Source organism: Grus americana, chromosome 1, assembly GCF_028858705.1.
Source record: "Grus americana isolate bGruAme1 chromosome 1, bGruAme1.mat, whole genome shotgun sequence".
NCBI classification, from domain to species: Eukaryota; Metazoa; Chordata; class Aves; order Gruiformes; family Gruidae; genus Grus; species Grus americana.
In genome coordinates this window covers 34,563,843-34,582,667 of record NC_072852.1, presented here as the reverse complement: position 1 = coordinate 34,582,667, position 18,825 = coordinate 34,563,843, and the positions used below count along the sequence as shown (strand labels likewise).

Here is an 18,825-nt window from a genome sequence, read left to right as displayed (position 1 = left end):
CCCTCTTCTAGCCTTTGGAATTATTGGGAAAGATTTGTAAAAGTTACTTGTAAAGATGTTATTATTTGTAAAGATCATAGAGGATGAATTTGGCGGAGGTCAATAAACAATACTGGAATCATCAGCTGACATCAGGGTCTTGCTGACATGCATGTGAAACTAGAAAAAAAATTAACCCCCCAATCCTTTATTCCACAGAATTTGACAAACTGGCAACAAGACATTTCTGCCTTGCACGTTGGGAGTCTATGAAAGGGAAGGGAAGAACAAGGCTATTCTTAGCCCCCTTTATAGGCACACAAAGTGAGGCACAGAAATGTCACTTGCTGGGGGGGAGGAAGGTTTGTTAAGGAACCGAGGACAGGACTGCTGTGTAAAATCGACCTTCACGTCAGGGCAAACGGGAACCTGCGACTGACAGCCCTGCCCTAGCTCCGCACACTCCCATCTTAGTCAACTACTGGAAACCTCCCGGTTTCTTTTTCACCCCGCAAATTGTTTTTATTCGTGCTCAAAGATGAGGCTGAGGTTTCGCCAGAGCCTGGACGGCATTACCTCGGGATGGGAATTCAAGCCGTGACTTCAACACGGGCGGACGCCAACAAAGCGCCGAGGCCGCACCGCCGGGAGGCAGGGGAGCGCCCCGAGGGCTCGTTCCAAGCGCCGCCCGGCCGCTGCCAGCCGCTGCCTCCCGCGGGGCAGCCCGGCCCTCCCCGCCGCCCCCGGCCCTCCCGCGGCGAAGCTCCCGGGCGGCTCCCCTCAAACTTCCCAGCCCGCAGCCCCCCGACGGCGGGTCCCTCTCCCCTCCGCGCCCGGCGATCCCCCGACGGACGGGGCGGCGGGGCGGCGCCTCCCCCCGGCCCTGCCCTGCCCGGCCCTGCCCGGCCCGGTGGAGGCGGTGGGCGGCTCCTACAGCCGCGGCATAAACCGGCGGCCCCTCCCGCCGGCCCCGCTGTCCCCACTGGACGGCGGGGAGGAGACCGGCGCTCCCGCGGGAGCCGGGCGGAGGCTGCGGCGGCTCCCCAGCCGAGGGGCTGCGCCTGGTGCCGGCGGGGCGGGGAGCTGCGGGGCACGGGCGCGCCGCCTCCGCCTCCTGGCTGCCGCGGCCTCGCTTGCTCGCTCGCACGGCGGCGGCAGGCTCCGGCGGGCTCCCCCCATTGTCTGCCCGCGGGCGGAGGGCTGCGCTGCCCGCCCGCCCCCCGCCCTCGCCTTTGTGTGCTCCGGCCGGCGGCGGGGCGGCGCGGCGCCCGCGGTGATGCGCGCTGCGGGGCGGCGGGGGGTCCGCTCCTCCCGGTGAGAGGCGGGGAGGGACCCAGCCTCTGCCCCGGAGGTTTTTCACCCGCAGCAGCCGGAGGAGGGGGACTATGGACTAAGCGCATCGGTGTACCATGGAGTCGGGCATCCGCTTGAGCACGCTCTGCCTTCTCCTCTGTCTGGGGCCAGGTAGGCGGATGCCGGACCCGCCGGGCGGGCACCGGGGACCGGAGGAGCTTCGCGGCGGCGATGCCCTGGTCCCCGGGCGGCCGCAGGTGCGGGGCGCGGCGGCGGCGGAGGGAGGGGGGTGCTCGGAAAGTTGCAGTGTCGGCGGGTGGGGTAACGGCACTTTCTGGGTCAGTTGCAGGCTTTGGCGTGGACCCCTCGCTGCAGATCGACGTGCTGTCCGAGCTACAGCTGGGAGGCTCCGCGGAGGGCGTGCGCCAGGTGCCGGGGCTGCACAACGGGAGCAAAGCCTTCCTCTTCCCAGGTACCGTGCCTCCAGCCCGCCCGGCCCCGCTCAACTTCGGCCGCCGCGGTCGGGCCCCTGCGCCGCGCACGGGGGGCTCGTCCGCCCCCCCCCCCCCCCCCGCCGCCCGGGGTTTGCCCGCTCCTGAACCACTCGGGGTCCTCACCCATCCCTTCCTGCCCGCTTTTCTTCCACTCTTTTTGTCCCCCCCGCCCTTTTTTTCCTCTCTTTCACCCCCCCCCCCCCTTTTTTTTTTCTTTGACTGGTAGACGCTTAATTAAAGTACAGCAGGAACGGGGATGGCAGATGGCTTATTTTGTAAGTCGTGGGGTGCAGTGATGAATAATAGCACCACCCACTCTTCTGCTTTACTTGGGAAACGCTAAACATACCCCAATTCCAGCTAAGGAAATGCTCACTGAAAGTTTCAAGCAAAATGCTGAAATGAAGTGCCCCGGAGGAGTGAGGCAGATGGCTGAAAATAAGACGACCCTTTTTTTTTACCGAGGGAAAGTGGCCCTTGTGAGCTTCTATGTCATAACCCTTGTGAGAAACAAAGAATGAGTTTTAGTCTCTTTTAGTGCTCGTGATTGGGTTTTAGTTCATATTGCAAATAGAAATGAAATGGTAATCTTGTTCCATCTTTCAAAAATACATTTAGGAGGTTTATTAAAATAATTAAACTTCCTTATACTGTAATTCATAAAGGACTGTAAAATAACTGTCAATGGCTAGTTGAATTTATTGGCATAGGTTACATTGCCTACACTCGCTCATTATCAGTGTATTTTTGAATTATACTTTAATAACGTACTGATGCGTTAAATGAAGCTGGAGTCAAGAACACTTTCAGGAAAAAAAAACCCTGTCTTAATTAAAAAAAAAAAGCCTAAAAATGACCTTTAGAAGCAAGTCTCTTCTCTGAAAGATGATGAAATGCTCCTTGGAAACATGACTAAACAAGAGCAAGGAATATGGCTCAACATCTGGTGGAGCAAGAGCAAATCTTCGCATCAGCCTGTAGTTTTAAAATAGGGAGACTTGAGCGCTGGCTCCTTGTGTCATGCCAGGAGTTTCAGCTCCGATCTGAAAGCATTTCTAGCGCAACAGGCAAGAGGCTGTGTTACCCGTACAGAAGAGTTATAATTCAAGGGAGATAAGATCTGGAAAGGGAATTTCTTTTTCATGTTTGCATTAATGAGATAATTTATCAGAAGCTAATAGTTGCCAAAGGCTTTTTTTTTTTTAAGGTGATCTCTCTAGTGGTGTTCTTCCCTGGTACAGCCAGCATGTGTCACTATGGACATTAATGTGGAGACGCATGGGTATATGTGTTCAGAAACACTGACACATGCTGGTTTTAAGCATCGTGATGGGCTTGTGGCTGCAGGGCAGAGTCCCCTGTGAAGGGGGCGACTGCTTGGAACCACAACACGTTTGTGTGGCTGTGGGCTTCGTGTCCTAAAATAGCTGTAATTTTAAAGTTACGGCTCTGAGTTGAGGCCCCATTGTGCTATAATGGGTTGGGGTGAGGGGGAAGTCAAAACTCCCTTTGACTTCATTGGTAACAGGATTAGAGGTTTGTAAGAATAAGACATTTCATTGTATATTTTCCCACTGTTGGGACAAAAAAATTCCTGGGATACTAAAGAATTTTTTTAAGTTGTTCCCTCTTTCTTTGTAATTATGAGGGTACATAGTTCCCAAGTGGGTTAGCAATTTAGTTGTAACAAAAGGAGATAGGAGTTTTAAATTTTCACGCCAACCTTCTTATTTTGTTGAGAAAAATTGGAGGAATAACAAGGATGAAAACACTTGAGTCTAAATGGTGGTTGAAGTCACTCTGTATCCCTTGGGAAGTCTTCAGCTCCCTGCAGGACTGGAGATATTTTTCCTGCTACTGCATAAGATGACTGCTGATTTTTCTTATAGTAAATGGGGTCCTTACTGAGCAGACAGATTTTCATTTTTGAACTTGCATTTAGAAATAGAGACATTTCCTTCCTTTATCAGACCACTGGGTCCACTTAGTCATTTTTGTTCTGCTCTTAGAGCTCACACTGTGTGAACATTGCTGCAATGTATGCCTCTTAATGTACGTATTTGCAGTATGTGAATCTCAAATATATGTACATGCTGACTTTAAATTTTGTTTTGCCTATGTGTTTTTTCCTTATTCCAGCTAAAGCCTTAGTCCTAGACACAGATGATTTTGTGAAGAGGCCACAAATTACTTTAAATGATCTGTGAACTTACTCTGGAAGCTTTAACTTGTGATCCTTTGCCTTTTGGTTTCTTCTATACATGTTTATGACATTTTAGTATGTTGCCTTTTTTGATAGACCGCATTCTCAACTGGTGTAAAGCCTTACTTTACATAGGCATAAAACATACAGAAAGCCTAAATGCTGTTCTGTATTTTAGAAACAAATTATGAAAGCGGCAGGTTGAACTGCCAACAGGTAACAGACAATTAAAGATACATGATGGGAAAATTGTACATACAGCTAAAGCAGAATAGTCTCTTTCCTTCTGTTTCTAGGTGAAAAGTCAGTTTTGACTGCTTAATTAGATGTAGTAACAATTTTCAATACAAGGGTTTTAGCATCTAATTGGCTGTTCTGACAAATTCTTTGCATAATTGATTTTCAAAGGTACTTACATTTCTAGGCCATATAACACAGTAAGCAGTTACTCTCTGAAGGTAGTTTTAGTCTGTTATAATCCATTCAAGAGCATTTACATTGGTCCTTATACAGCTCCTGATTTAAAAATAATTATAACCATTTGAAATTTACAGTGATTTGGACTTTCTTTTTGTGTTCAATCTGCTCTGTCACTGTACAAATCTCATAGAAAGTATCATATTCGGGAAGCAGAACTCTTCCCACTGATTTCAGCAGGATTAGATGCTTTGGTCTTGAATTCTAAAGCTTTTTAGGTGCCTGACGCTCCTTGGTTGTAGTGGATGGTAGCACCTGAATGCTACTGTAATCTGGCTCTAGTTAGCTCCAGGGACTTCTCTTTCTGGAAATGTGATTTGCAAAGTAATTGTAAAATGTTCCAGTGTAGCTTGTGGGAAGATACAATTATGAACAGAAAACAGGAGGAAGTCTTCCAAAATGTTAGTGTTGCTGTATGTGAACATCTGCCAGCACTTCCTAGCCAACAGCAGATATTATTATGTCAAAATATGTTGAGAGGAAAATTATTCCTCTTCTGGTCAGAGTGGCAGAACAGAAGTCAGAATATCTACACCACGAAGTTCTCTCTGTTTGTGACCGTTTATGTAAGTCAGTGAAATTTTCAATACCTTAGTTTTCCCTTTGCAAAACAGAGATGACACTAAAGGTAAAGCCCACAGATGACACTAAAGGTAAAACCCAAATTACTGAAGTGTAATTAATGTAGTTGAAGAAGGCTTTTGGAGGAATACCAATTGTCATTCTTACAATTCTTTCTTTGTAAATATATTGTGTTAATACAATTTGAGGAGATTGGTGAAGATGAAAGTCAATGTAGCCATTTTCCGATGCAAATACAAAAATCATATTGCTGCAAGAGCACTTGTTGCGTATGTAACTGCAGGGAAATTTGAGAAGGCAGACAAAACCCCAGCAACAGAGGCTGGAGGGTGCTGAGGGTTTTGGGTGGGTCAGACATACCTGACTGAAGTCTATGCTCAGGAGACTTAACGTTAACCACATGCAAGGTCCCCATGGAGCCAGGTATTTCAACTTGCAATAGGAGATGGTGTTCTGAGGTGTGAGGATCTAAATACGGGCTGCAGGAGTAACTTGGTCTCCTCTGGCACTCCTCTAGGCGGTAACTTTTTGTCACCCTCCCTCCTCCCTTTAGACTCTGTATTATATAACTTTTATAGATATAGTATTTTTATAGTCTTTCTGGATCTTACTTGCTGTCGAAAGCAAATACTACGTATCAGACTATCTTTGTCCAAAGAGTGTATGTGGAGACACCCTCCAACTGCCTCCAGCAGCAGTGGAGGGTGGTGGAAGGTACACTGTAAATCAAGTGATGAGAGGCACTAAAAATGAAAGCCAAGTGATATGTAAGGAAGATATACGCCCATCAAAAGGTGTATATACTCCTCAAAGAGGAGGCTAAAGGGTGGACAGCAGCGTGCAGTCAGATGGTTGCCAGTACAGGAACATGCCTTTAAGGAAAAGATGAAAAGGATACGACAGTCATGAAAATGTGGGAGCTTGTGTATCTGAATGCAGAACTTGGAACTCATTCAGAGGATAAGCTTTTTCTCTGCCAGTTAGGATATGCAACTCTTAATATGGTTATAAATAATATTTAGATATTTCTGATGAGGTGGGACAGTTCTAGAGGCAAGATATGGTATAGTCTGATGGGGAACAAAATGTGCTATAAAACAGCAAAGAAATGATATAATCTGTCAGTGGGATGCGTGAAAGAACTCAGCACTACTGTTCTTTGAATTGGGGCTTGCTGGCACAAACTACTGGCAGGAAAAAAAAACCCCTCTAAAATAGGCCTCTTGGTGTAAATGATTTGTTACCTATTGCTGCATGACTGGATCATTAGCCCATTATTTTAAAATGCTAGCAAGACAATATTACTATGTATATAATATCTATCTTGTATCCCTTTGGAAAGATCACTGATTTTTTGCCCATGACATCATCTCTGGACATTACTAAAGGAGCTAAAAAAAAAAAAAGCTTTAAGACCAGATATGAGTAAACTTTCTCTTACAGAAAGAATATTTACATTACCTATGCACTTCACACACACTTTTTTCCTTGCCACCTGTCATTGGAACTATGGACAGATGCTTTCTCCAGGTTCCAGCTGAGCGTGCTGAAAATATTACTGTTCCCAGCTGCTTGTCACCGCCCGGGAGCTAGAGGTTACTGTCCCCACAACTTTTCCAAAGCAAGAGATCATATCATCGTTCCCACGTCTGCTGATGGCAGAGTCGGCCAGCTTCAGGAGCGAACCTGGCTGACTGCAGTGACATGGATTAGAGAGTCCCGTAAAATCTCCTTTCTCCAGCTGTACTCATCTCCCAGAGGAGCAGTAAGAGACAGCTGGGGGAGAGGATGCTAATGTTGCCAACTGGCATGGCTGACTGCAGAGTGAATACCTATCTGCAGCTTTTTTTTTTTTTTTGTCTTGGAAGCAAGCTGGTTTCTCTCAGAATCACTGAATCCTCAAAATGTTGGACCTCCAGCATAGAGATCATCTGTAGATAATAAAAATTCCCAGAATTTTTCAGAGAGACAAAGAAAATCCCTTGCCCCCTAGTTTTCAGAAAGACTGAAATAATTGAGTTTAATTTCAGTAAGTACTGGAGTGTTTTTCAATGTTAGAAACATCTGGTGTAAGCAATTACTCTATGATAATGTGGTAGCCAGAGAGATCCAGATCTTGGTGTATCTAGAACAACAGCCTATGCTTGCCCACCATTGCCCCCACCCCCTTCCACATCTGGCATGTCCCAAAGTCACCTCTCCACCTGTGCAAACAGTAACCATTGTGGTACGGCACTACCAGGGTTGTGATTGATGCTGCTGGGGAGTTGGGCTGGATGTTGAAGGCGAGCCCTAAAGAGCTGGGCTGCTTCTGCTAGGGCCTGCAGAGCAGGGACTGCTGCCGTGAGGCATCCCCTTGCTCCCGAAGAAATGAATATTCAGCATCCTTCTGTTAGCAGTGGTAACAAAAGGAGGTGTTTGGGAAGCATCTGCTGCTTGAAGAGCCTGCCCAAAAAAGGAGGAGGTAGTATGTGAGAATCCTGCATCCAGTTCCCATCCCCAACCATGCTGAGTTACCACGCATGGAGAACTAGGATGGGTTTACCCACTGCATAACCATACACTGCTGAATAATCATGGGTATACCTAGTACTGGAGGCTGCGTTGCTTGCTGACTACTGCCATGCTGGCTTATTTGTAAAATAGAAAGGGAAAAAGTTATGGGAAGAAAAAAACCTTAAATACCGCGGGCTGGTGATTGATGCTTGTAAGGGTACAGCAGAGGGTAGGACTGAGAAATGGAAAGTAAATGAGGTCCTAATATATGGCAGATACCGAGGAAAGTCAGGTTTCCAGAGAAGAAAAGCTTGTAATCCCTGTATGTGGTCATTAGTGCACAGTTGATACAAAATAATGTTAAGGAATGACAGAAAACTTGGCCTGTGGCATTTGGGGATTGCAACTGTCTTAGTGCTGAAAGTTTCAAATAAATAATGTTGCTGAGAGCATGTATTAGGCATATAAAGCATCACAAAGCCGTAAGTGTAGAACAATAAAGTTGTTTTAAGTACGGCTCTAAAAATTATGTCGTTCATCGCAAGAAAAGGTATTTTGCATAAAATTTTCTTGTCTTTTTTTTTTTGTTTTGTTTTTCAACAATGGGCTTTTTGGGGAGATGGAAAGGAAATAAGCAGAAATTAAATATTCCCTCCATAGCCTTTAGGTTTTAATTTTTTCGTACTCACATCTCTTGCCGTATGTCTTGATATGGTCACCTTCCAGTCTGTTAAATTCTTAAGAGCATGGATTCTGGAAGAAGCTACAGCGTGAGGAGAGAAATGATACCTGCTTGTTGGTGGAGGCACCGTACCTTACCTGCCTAGATCCCCTTGGGAGATGGTGCCAAGCAGCTCGACTTCCACGGCTTTGCCTGGGCTTGGTGGGACAGCTGATGTCTCCAGCCTTTGGAGTGAATTAGTACCTGCTTCTATTAGTCAGTGAGGGTGTGACTCCTTTTAGAGGAATGTCATATTTTATTGTGTTCTCATGGGCCTGACCCAGTGCTTTTCACGGCCAGATGCATCTAATATCTGCAATAAATTGAAGTCCCTGGGGGTCTGTTTTCTACTGGGGCAATGCTGATTCTCTGAAACTTTTTTTTTTAATGACTGTTTGGTTGTTCAGGTTAATTCAAATAACCATAGAATCATAGAATGGTTTGGGTTGGAAGGGACCTCAGAGATCATCTAGTTCCAACCCCCCTGCCATGGGCAGGGACACCCTCCACTAGACCAGGTTGCCCAAAGCCCCATCCAACCTGGCCTTGAACACTTCCAGGGATGGGACATCCACAACCTCTCTGGGCAACCTGTTCTAGTACCTCACCATGTTCTGTTTCTACATTCAGCATTGCCCAAAACAATTCATACTGATTAATAACGGACAGAATTGCATTTGCTTGTTCCTACCTCTACAATGAGGCCTCTTCTAAAATATTGCAAGTACAAAAGCCTTGTTGAGGCTACTATTATGTCAGGGCTCAACCCAGCACATTTGTTGGAAAGCTGAAGATGAGTATGATGTGCAGCTCTGGGGCATGTATGGAAGCAAATACCTGAAGACAGTGTCAGTGTGGTGATGCGAGGCAGAGCCCTGGTTGGTGCCGTGAGAAGGGGCAGGATGGTTGGAGGAATGGAGGCCAAGGAGGCCTCTCTCCATGCTGACGTCCCCATCAGGAGCAGCCAAGTGCAGATGGCTGCTCACCAGGCAGCCTCTCCTGGCAGCATAGCATGGGATAGTGGTCTCAGCTGAAGTTAAAGATGAGATGTTGACAGCCGGACGGCATCTGTCCTGCGTGCCAGACAGAACCCAGCACCTGCAGCACGTGTGCCATCAGAGGGGGGACAGTGACTCTTCTGGGTAGCTGTCAAGCACATCTTTCCATATTGCTGGGGGAGGATTGCATTAGCAAGGGGTAGTGACATGGGAAAACGAGGTCTTGCTACCCTTATGTAATTGCTTTTGCTGTGACATAGTTCTGTAGTCACGAAGCATGGCTGAGACTAGTTAGGTTAATGGGTTTTTTTATAGTATCTCCCCTCACTGCAGCATGGTTCATTCTCCAGTGAGGTTTCACAGAGGACAGCAGCATTTCCTATACATCCCTTCATCTAGATCAGTCGTAATGTCTGTTTTTCCCCTACTGTTTGCTTATAAGATGTGGGACGTAGGTTTCCGACTCTTCCCCCCATTGCTTATGTTCTTCTAGTCTGTATCCTCCAGGGCATATAGGTGCCGGCTTGGAAAAATAACTTCAAGAATGGTTAACTTCACTGCTTCTACTGAGTCTTAAGGGAGGCACAGAACTGAGCTCGTAAGTTATTTAAAACCAGTGGATAAGAGCTGGAGATTATATATAGCTGTCACGGGAAACTGTACTTCCATGTAGTGACTCTTCAGGTCCCTATATTTTGTTCTGTTTGGTTGTGTGCCAAGGTGCAGATCCACAGAGCAGCTGTATTCTCCTACCTGCACTCCTAAGGTACAGCTAAATAAGGGGTGAAAAATGATTTTTCACTGATTTTTTTCTGACAATCTGTTTTGGCTAAATTCCTCTATATTTTATCTCAATGTTTAAGAAACGCTATTTTTTCCATCTTGGTGTTGTCCAAAAGATTTCTTCTCAGGAAAATCTGAGAAGAAATATGCTAAGAAAGGGTACTTCAGTTCTTCATTTTTTTTGCCTGGTCATGTTTTCCATGGTAAATAACCATTATGAATGTTCCGTCAGATATTTCAGGTAGCTGTTAATGAACTTTAAAAACTTATATCAAACTTGTACCAAACATGTTATTTAAGTTATGGTCCCATTTGGGGAGTAAATGTCTTTTTTTTTTTTTTTCTTTTATTCCCCTTTTCTTTAAACCATGTTTGGGTGGAAAAAATGCTGTAGCCCTTTTCAACATGGGAGAATTTTACAGCAAAATTTTCTCATTATTTGTTATGTTAAGCAATATTTTGTTTGCTTTTCTTTTTTTATGTGCACACTTTTTTGGGGGTGTGTGACCCTAATGACTTCAGAGAGAAATGCAAGCTTAGAAAACTAACTTTTGTGTTGAGCCATCTTGGGAGACGCTACTCACAACTGTGCTGTTGCAAGATGCTAAAGCAATGAGCACAGTCTAAAGGGATGTGTAGTCTAAAAGAGACTTCTGAAGACGGTGTTCAAAAGGGTTTAAGCAGATTAACATATTTGCAGCAGCAACAACATTGCTACGATAGACTGTAATGTTTCCAAAGGAGCTATTACAATCAATCTTGCTAGTGATCCATAACTGAGAACTCTTTCAGTGGAATTTGAGTGGCAATTTCCCTCTCTGAAAACATAGAGGGAGTATAATAAGAAAAAGACCTCCAGTTGTAGAATTGTTCTCTCTGTTAGACAGAGCAATGTTTATACGGTTTCCCCAGCATAAATGCTTATTTAAGTATAATTAGACAGTGGTAACATCCATACTGTTTATGCTATCAAGAGAAGAAGACATGTGCCAGCCTTGACTCCATGGCTGAAAGTCTACCAGTCTCTAAATACAGCTGTGTAATGATCTGGAAGGGTTCCAAAGGAGCTTTTGTGGTTTTGAGGTCAATAACCTGTGTTTTAATAACTCCCCAAGCATGCATTTGTGTATTGGGCCACGGCTGTTCCGACGGCGCTCTTAAGATTTCCTGTAACATTGGCTAATAGCCCTTGAACTTGAAACAGTCCCCACAGTTGCTCAGCACCCATTCAAGGAGTAGGGTAGACTTGAGGAAAAACTTGTGTACCTTGAACTTGAATTGTTTTTTAAAGTGAGATTGCATCTGGGTTATTGCATTCACTCTGGGTTTCTCCATTGCAGAAAAATATCAATGAATTGCAGGGAGTGAAGAGAACAGCAGCAAACCTGATAATACAGTAAAAAGGACTGGCTTACTAAAAAAGCTTTTGAAAGAACTTGAGTATGTACGGCTTGTCTAAGCAGTGACAGAAGTGTTGTATGATAAGTGTCTAGTATTAGAAGATTCTTAGGGGTTTAAAATGAAGGAAATATTTAGTATTCAGAGAGCTAGAGGTAAGAGTAATGTAATGATATTATAAATGGAGAGGATTTGAGATAAAAGGAGACTTTCACAGTGAACTAGTTTAGATTGTGAAATAGCTACCGAAAGGAAGTGGTGGAAATCTCCAGACTTTTGATTTTGTAGAAGATAGCATGAAATAAAAAATCCAGGAAATATTAGCTACGCTGTAGTCATTGTGTGACATTCAGGCAGTGTGCTAAGGATGGGGTGGATGACCGCGTAAGTCTTTTCTGTACTCTGGAAATCTGGGGTGTTGGTGGAATTATTCTAGTATAGGGAGAAATTTTCAAAGACACAAAGGGATATCAAACACCTAATACTCATTAAAATCAAACTGGTGCCTTTACATTCTCCCTAAAACTGTTCTTTTGTGCACTTAAGTATATTTTAATGGTACTCACCTACAAGAGCAAGGAAGTCAGGGTTTTGAACATTTCTAATTTTAACTCATCCAAGCTTATAAATTAGGCATGTGTTTAAAACCTGTAGCTGATTCACCAGGGCTAGCAGGCACATTCATAGAAGCATGGACTCCATTAATGCCTGATTTAAATGAAATGTTCTTGCAGGAGAATCTGAACTCTGGTCCTCCTCAGCTTCCTTGGGACCTCTGGTAACTAGCTTGAGTCCCTGTGGTGGGTTGACCCTGGCTGGGGGCCAGGTGCCCACCAGAGCCGCTCTATCACTGCCCTCATTCACTAGACAGGGGAGAAAAGGCATAACGAAATGCTTGTAGGTCGAGATAAGGACAGGGAGAGATCACTCACTAATTATCGTCACGAGCAAAACAGACCAAACTTAGAGAGGGAATTCATCTAATTTATTACTAGGCAAAACAGAGTAGAGGAATGAGAAAATAAAATCAACTCTTAAAACACCTCCCCCCACCCCTCCCATCTTCCCAGGCTCAACTTCACTCCTGGCTTCAACCTTCCCCCCACCTCAGCGGCACAGGGGGACGGGGAATGGGGGTTACGGTCAGTTCATCACACGGTGTTTCTGCCGCTTCTTCATCCTCAGGGGGAGGACTCCTCTCATCGTTCCCCTGCTCCAGCATGGAGTCCCTCTCACGGGGTGCAGACCTTCAGGAGCAAACCGCTCCAGTGTGGGGTCCCCCACGGGGTCACAAGTCCTGCCAGCAAACCTGCCCTGGCGTGGGCTCCCCTCTTCACGGGTCCACTGGTCCAGCCAGGAACTTGCTCCAGCGTGGGCTTCCCACAGGCCACAGCCTCCTTCAGGTGCCTCCACCTGCTCCAGCGTGGGGTCCTCCACGGGCTGCAGGTGGAATCTCTACACCCCCTCATCCTTCCTCCATGGGCTGCAGGGGGACAGCCTGCTTCACTATGGTCTTCACCACGGGCTGCAGGGGGATCTCTGCTCCGGCGCCTGGAGCACCTCCTCCCCCTCCTTCTGCACTGACCTTGGTGTCTGCAGAGTTTCTTACATCTTCTCACTCCTCTCTCCAGCTGCAAAAGCTCTCTCTCTCTAAGTGTTTTCTTCTTCTTAAATATGTTATCACAGAGGCGCTGATTGGCTTGGCCTTGGCCAGCGGCAGGCCCGTCTTAGAGCTGGCTGGCATTGGCTCTATCAGACACAGGGGGAGCTTCTAGCAGCTTCTCACAGAAGCCACCCCTGTAGCGCGCCCCCACTACCAAAACCTTGCCACGCAAACCCACACCCAGGTACTTTCTGTCTGTCTGCCTGGCTTATAGCTGAGCTCTGTGTATGGTATTCCTTGGTATCCCTTCTCTTTGATGTTCCCTATTAAAAATCTTTCTAACCTTTTCTTTTCCTGGCATCAAAACAGATGTCAGGTGAGTGGAGATTTTTTCTGAGAATGCCAGTAAGACTGGTGGCTTGGGTGTCCCTCCTCTCCCCTCAGGCGTGGTCCCTCTGCTGCTTCCCTCTTGTTTCTCCTGGTACCTGAAATCTCTTTACGGTTCAGTCTCCTGCCTTCTCCTCCCATCTGCTGCTGTTTGCTCAGCCCGCTGCCAGAGAGCTGTGGCTAGCAACAAAGTAGTTGGATGTGTTTGGCATGCTTCAGATGATAGAATTTTTTCCAGTGGTGGCCTCCCTCCCCCTGCCTTGCTGTGCTGTTTTTGCTGTTGGGATGAAGGTTTGGGTTTTCTGGAGCTTTCTGAGTTGGTGACTGTTGAGTGTTCTCTTGTGTCAGAAGTTAATCTTCCATGCAGACCACATCATCGTGGTCATCTGGGAAATTAGGGTTAATTCTTAAGCTCACCATTGTGTTGTATGAAAATAAATCAGCCTTAACACTTAAAGTTTGGTGAGCTGAAGGCAATTAGCCCAAATGTGGGTAAAACCCAATTATACCCCAGAAAGCCAGAGGTGAAGGAAAACTAAGATGAGAGATCCAAACCATTTGAAAGTGGGAGAAACAGATTCTTAATGGGGAAAAAAGCTAAACCCTCCAAGGCATCCACAAATGATTGGGGTTGGGCTAGATGACCTCAAGAGGTCCCTTCCAGCCTAAATGATTCTGTGAAACACATGCTGCAGGTCGTAGGTCCTCAGGAGCACCATACTGGTCACAGGCAAAGGAGGGTTTGAGAGAAAATGATGGAGCGGAGACCGTGAGTAGGTCTTACTGATGCTTGCACAGTGAGAACCAAGTGAGGGAGAGGTGTGGTGTGTTGCTCAGAGGATGTAGGAGTTTCCACACCCAGCATGATCCTAATCCAGAGGTGCCCTGGTGAGTGCTGGTCTTCTACAGTCTATCATCATATGACCCAATTCACCACTGGAATATGATATATTTGAGAAGTCTGAATTGTGACATATCTTTGGGAGGAGGGTAGTCCAAGTACTCTAGCTTGATCTACACCTAGAATAATCTGCCTGCACTGTTTATTATTGCCATTAAGTTTGTACTTTTTTTTTTTTTAATTGATTAGGCTTTGTTTACCTTAGGTAGCTTGCTTTTTCATTTGGAAAAGGCTGACAACACTGCTTCCTCCTCCTGTCCTCCCCCTCGGCGTGACTTTTTAAATCCTGACCATGCAATACGACTAGGGACTGGAAATAAATTCAATCTTTTAGCAGTTCTCATGTGTGTCATGCCCTTATTACAGTACCACTAGGGCTGGAAGGCGATGCATTTTTTTTCTTGTGCTCTTCAATCTGTGTCCCAGTGTTAACAGCATTGCTTGGTGTAATATTTTTGTTTGTTGTTAGGTCAGTTTGACACAAAGTGCTCGTATGACAGTATGCAGCCAAGCATAACTAGGTGCATATGCCACAGATGGCAGCAGCAAGGAAAACAAGACAGGCTTGATTTTCTCCACAGGTTTCAAGGTGTTCTCAAAGCAGCTTCTAGAAAACTGCTTTGTGGCTAAAGAGGTGTGAGCTGTGCATGTAGATATACACATATATATTTATAAAGCTATAGTAGGTGCAACCTTTTAAATGTAGCTGGAACCTGTCTTGAAGAAGCAGACAGAAATCCCACTCTGTGCTACCTCTGTGTCGCTGTTCAAACATAATAGGTTTTATAGTGGCATTGGTCCTGAAAAACCTAAACAACATAATCGTAAGTAGCAGCGCTTGATACTACCTATGAAGGAGTGAATATAAAGAGTTTTCAGAATTTAAAGAGGAATTGAGAATAGTGTTGGAATATAGAACAGGGAAAACTAGTAATCAAAAAAGCTATTGCATCATATAATTGCTAATCTGGAACCTATAAATCACCAGAAAGCATTACAATAATAAATACCTGGGGCAGAGCATACCATACAGTACACATTTTAATTTCTTAGGAGTGGAATTTCTGTAACAAGAACAGAAGTAATCTTTTGTCTTTGTCACCTTGTTATCATGTAGTAAGTCCCCACTGAGTAGCACCCTCTCTCCTGGTGATAGTAACTAGCATGATGACAGAGTTACAGTGAAAAGGATAGTATTTCTTGTGGGCAAGGAACAGTGGTTTTCTGTATCATGTGTGCCTTTAAAAATTCCTGATAGTACTTTTGTATAGTGCTTCCCCCTGTGTTGATGTGCACATTTCTTATATTCCTTTCAGAAACGTTCAGGAGTGCACATTCACATTTTCTTTGGCAGTTTGGTGGGAGTTGTTTTAGTAGCAATCTAGCGTGGTAGGATCTGTGTTGTTTGTTAAGCAAATCAGCTGCTTCAGCCTCCTGTGCTAAGAACAGACTTCTAATCTGGAGCCCTACACATTTAAAGTTCAGATTTTCCTACAGTTAGGTTTCTTATCCTTTCATTTGCAAAATGTTTGAAAAATTGTCAGAAATACGCTGTTGTAGATGCAGTCCGCTCTTTTGGAAGAGCACACCTGACTTATTGCGGTGCAGCCAGGCTGCTTTACCTTACAGTACATGGCTTCCACTTGTAATCCTGGTGTAAATCCCTTCTTTGCCAGGGGGACCACAGCCAAAGGGAGGATGAGAGACGTCTGAGTGTCTTAGCATTGTGCTCTGGCAAATTAAGGCTGAGATGGAGAGAGCTGTGATACTTAGTCCTGATGCTTAAATGGATGTTCATAGTGGTGTGAACCTGCCACTTGATCTCTCTGCATCTATTTCCCCGTGTCGTTCGGATCTACTAACGGAGCACAGGTGCTAGGTATGGCTGTTTGTATTGTGCTACTGACACAGTGAGATACGCCACCGTTGAAGGGACATTTCCCTGATCTGTAATTCAGGTGGGGAATCATGCCAAGCAGCTGCACCGTTCATTTAACAGCTTCGCTGAAGCAATTGGATTCTGCTTGGGTGGTAGGTGGTTGGGCTGGAAGCAAAGATCCACCTTCCCCACTCCACACAGCGTGGTCTAGTTAAGTACGTGTGTGCCAGAAAGAATGGCTTCATAGCCCCAATCTCAAGATCATTTCAGGGGTTTGGCCATGTTTTGAAAGAACTTGATTGTATGTTAGTGGCTAGCACCCGAATAATTGTTTTGTAGACTCACAGGGATGTGAAGAAGGTTGTTTCAGCAGGAGAAGTTAGTAGTCAGGCTGTGGGAAGGTAAGCTTCGCATTACAGAAAGATTCAGCTTGATGTGACTTTCCTTGGTTTCTTGAAGCAGCCAGTACATAAGCTCGGAGGCTTAACCCAGCCACTAGTATAATCACTCTCAAACTTGCATTGTATCATCTTTTGCAGAACGCTTCTAGTCAGATTTCAGTGGTATTATTGTCAATTTACAGTGAATGCATAATATATTAGAGCCGTAGTTTGCCCCAGACAGTCTTGGATTTGCAAACTCTTTCCTTAAGAGTCATCCAAGTCAGTGCCAGGAGCTGGCAGAAATGTTTGTGGACTTGCTGCCGCTCAATTATCCCATTCTGTCATATCGGGTAGAAGGTTTTCCCCCTATTAAATATATTCTATTTTAATTTCATTCGCATAGTTGACAATTTTAAATGTTCCTTTGGCTTAAAAAAAAAAAAAGTTAAAAAAGCAAACAAGCTTAACAAACCAAGCAAAAATTCCCTGGGGACTTTGACCATGGAGAAGAAAACATTACAAACAAAGTGCTTTGAATGAAATCGTGATTACTTATGCAAATGCACAAACTACTTCCGATTACGCAAGCAAGTTAGGTCCTTAATAATGGTTTGGTTATTTCAGATCAGAAAAATTGCAGCTGTACACAAGAATATGTGTTCAGGCTCTCAATACCTTTCCCCCCACTTGTCCCACAGTGGATTTGTGTTCTCAGCTATGCCAAAATGACTTTAAACGCGTAAGTACGTAGCTTGTAGGTGAGCCAGAGTTTTGGCCAGAAGTGATATGATTAACATTTTTTGAGGATATAAGTATGAGCAGTCAATATAATTGTGGGAAAAAAATGTATGCGTTCAGAGACAGGTCCTCTTTGTAGTCTCCTGTGTTAGTTCGTAGTGACTCCTGGGACTTTGCATACAGTTTGAGCTGGAGGAAAGCCCTTGCTGGATGACACACCAAAGCTGTAGCTGACATTCAGAATAGAGAAAGCTACAAAGCAAAGGCAATTGGAACCTCCCCAAATGCTGCAAGAACAAACTGTGACATTTCCCCCTTGTTTTTATTTGATTTAATGATTTGGCTTCAAGTCAGTTTTTGTTTCGATTGTTTAGTTTCAGCCGAAGTGCATGTTGCCCTCCTCCTTTTCTCCTTCCCATCCACTGCAGTTCTTTCTGCGTATATCCTCGCTGAGGCATTTCTGTAATGGAAATAAGAAGCGAGGCACACAGAATTGGTGATCACTGTGGTGGTGTCTAAACTATAAGGGCAGTTGGTGTGATATCCCCTTTAAACGTTCTGTGGGGTATCCCAAGCTCCTGGTCATTCAGCTTGGGAGCTTTATTAGAATCTTTACTTTGTTCTGGTGAGACCAGGTTGTACCCAGGTTTTAAGGAGCACTTGGGTGCATAAAAGTCTAGATGCACCCAGTTGGATTCTGATGTACAATTAGATTGTAGTCCCAGTGTTCACCCAGACTTGGGAACTGGGCAGTGCTCCTGGGCCCTGCAGGTCATGCACACCCTTTGGGAACAGCCCCAGTGGGAGTCTTACAGGGTCAGTGTTTACCCCGTATCTTGTAGTCTTTCACACTTGAGGTGTAACTGCAACACCTTCCCCCAAAACTCCCGCAGAGTTCCTTCCTACAGCCTTGGAGAAATCAAATCAGGTTCACGTGGATTTGAAAAACTGTAGCTGCTCCTGTTTTGCTATTCTCTCTGAAACAATTGGGAATCTATGAGAATATAATGAACAAATGTATAGGAAAAGTAGCTCAAAATGTTTTATCAATCAGTATCTTATGCATCAGTTCAAAGAGAGTTAGATGTATTTAAAAAAAAAAAAGGCAAACCAATCAACCTTCCCACTGAAGTATCTAAAGCATAACACATCTAGCAGGGTTTTGGTCTAATAAAGGTTGTTTTACTTCTTTCTATCTTCAGTTTTCATTACAGGAATGCAAGTCCTGAATTTGAATGCACCATGCTCCACTTAAAAACCCGCTGTACCCTTTCAACCTTGTAAAGATTCTGGTTTTGGATTGGCTTTGCATGCTGCCCCATTTGCTGGGAGCAGCTTAGCCCACGTTGGTTATTTAAATAAAAGAACAATATAAAGTAAACAGTCTCAGAAACTGTTGCCCCTTGTAGGCTGCGTGAAATCCCTAGTTAAGAAAAAGATTAGCCAAAAATTTTAATATAGGGAAGTGACACGATGTGAATATATGCTTGTGACACTGATCTCAGCTAGT

At 44.9% G+C, this 18,825-nt stretch overlaps 1 protein-coding gene across 1 annotated transcript in view; it reads left to right on the top strand.

Moving 5' to 3' along the window:
• The first annotated feature begins 982 nt into the window (after nucleotides 1-982).
• Nucleotides 983-18,825, top strand: part of NELL2 (neural EGFL like 2) — a 160,603-nt gene continuing 142,760 nt past the window's right edge. The window contains exons 1-2 of the mRNA XM_054806789.1: nucleotides 983-1,443; nucleotides 1,616-1,744. Coding sequence (XP_054662764.1) covers nucleotides 1,389-1,443; nucleotides 1,616-1,744 — 184 coding nt within the window. The 5' untranslated portion in view covers nucleotides 983-1,388. The remainder of the gene's footprint in view (nucleotides 1,444-1,615; nucleotides 1,745-18,825) is intronic.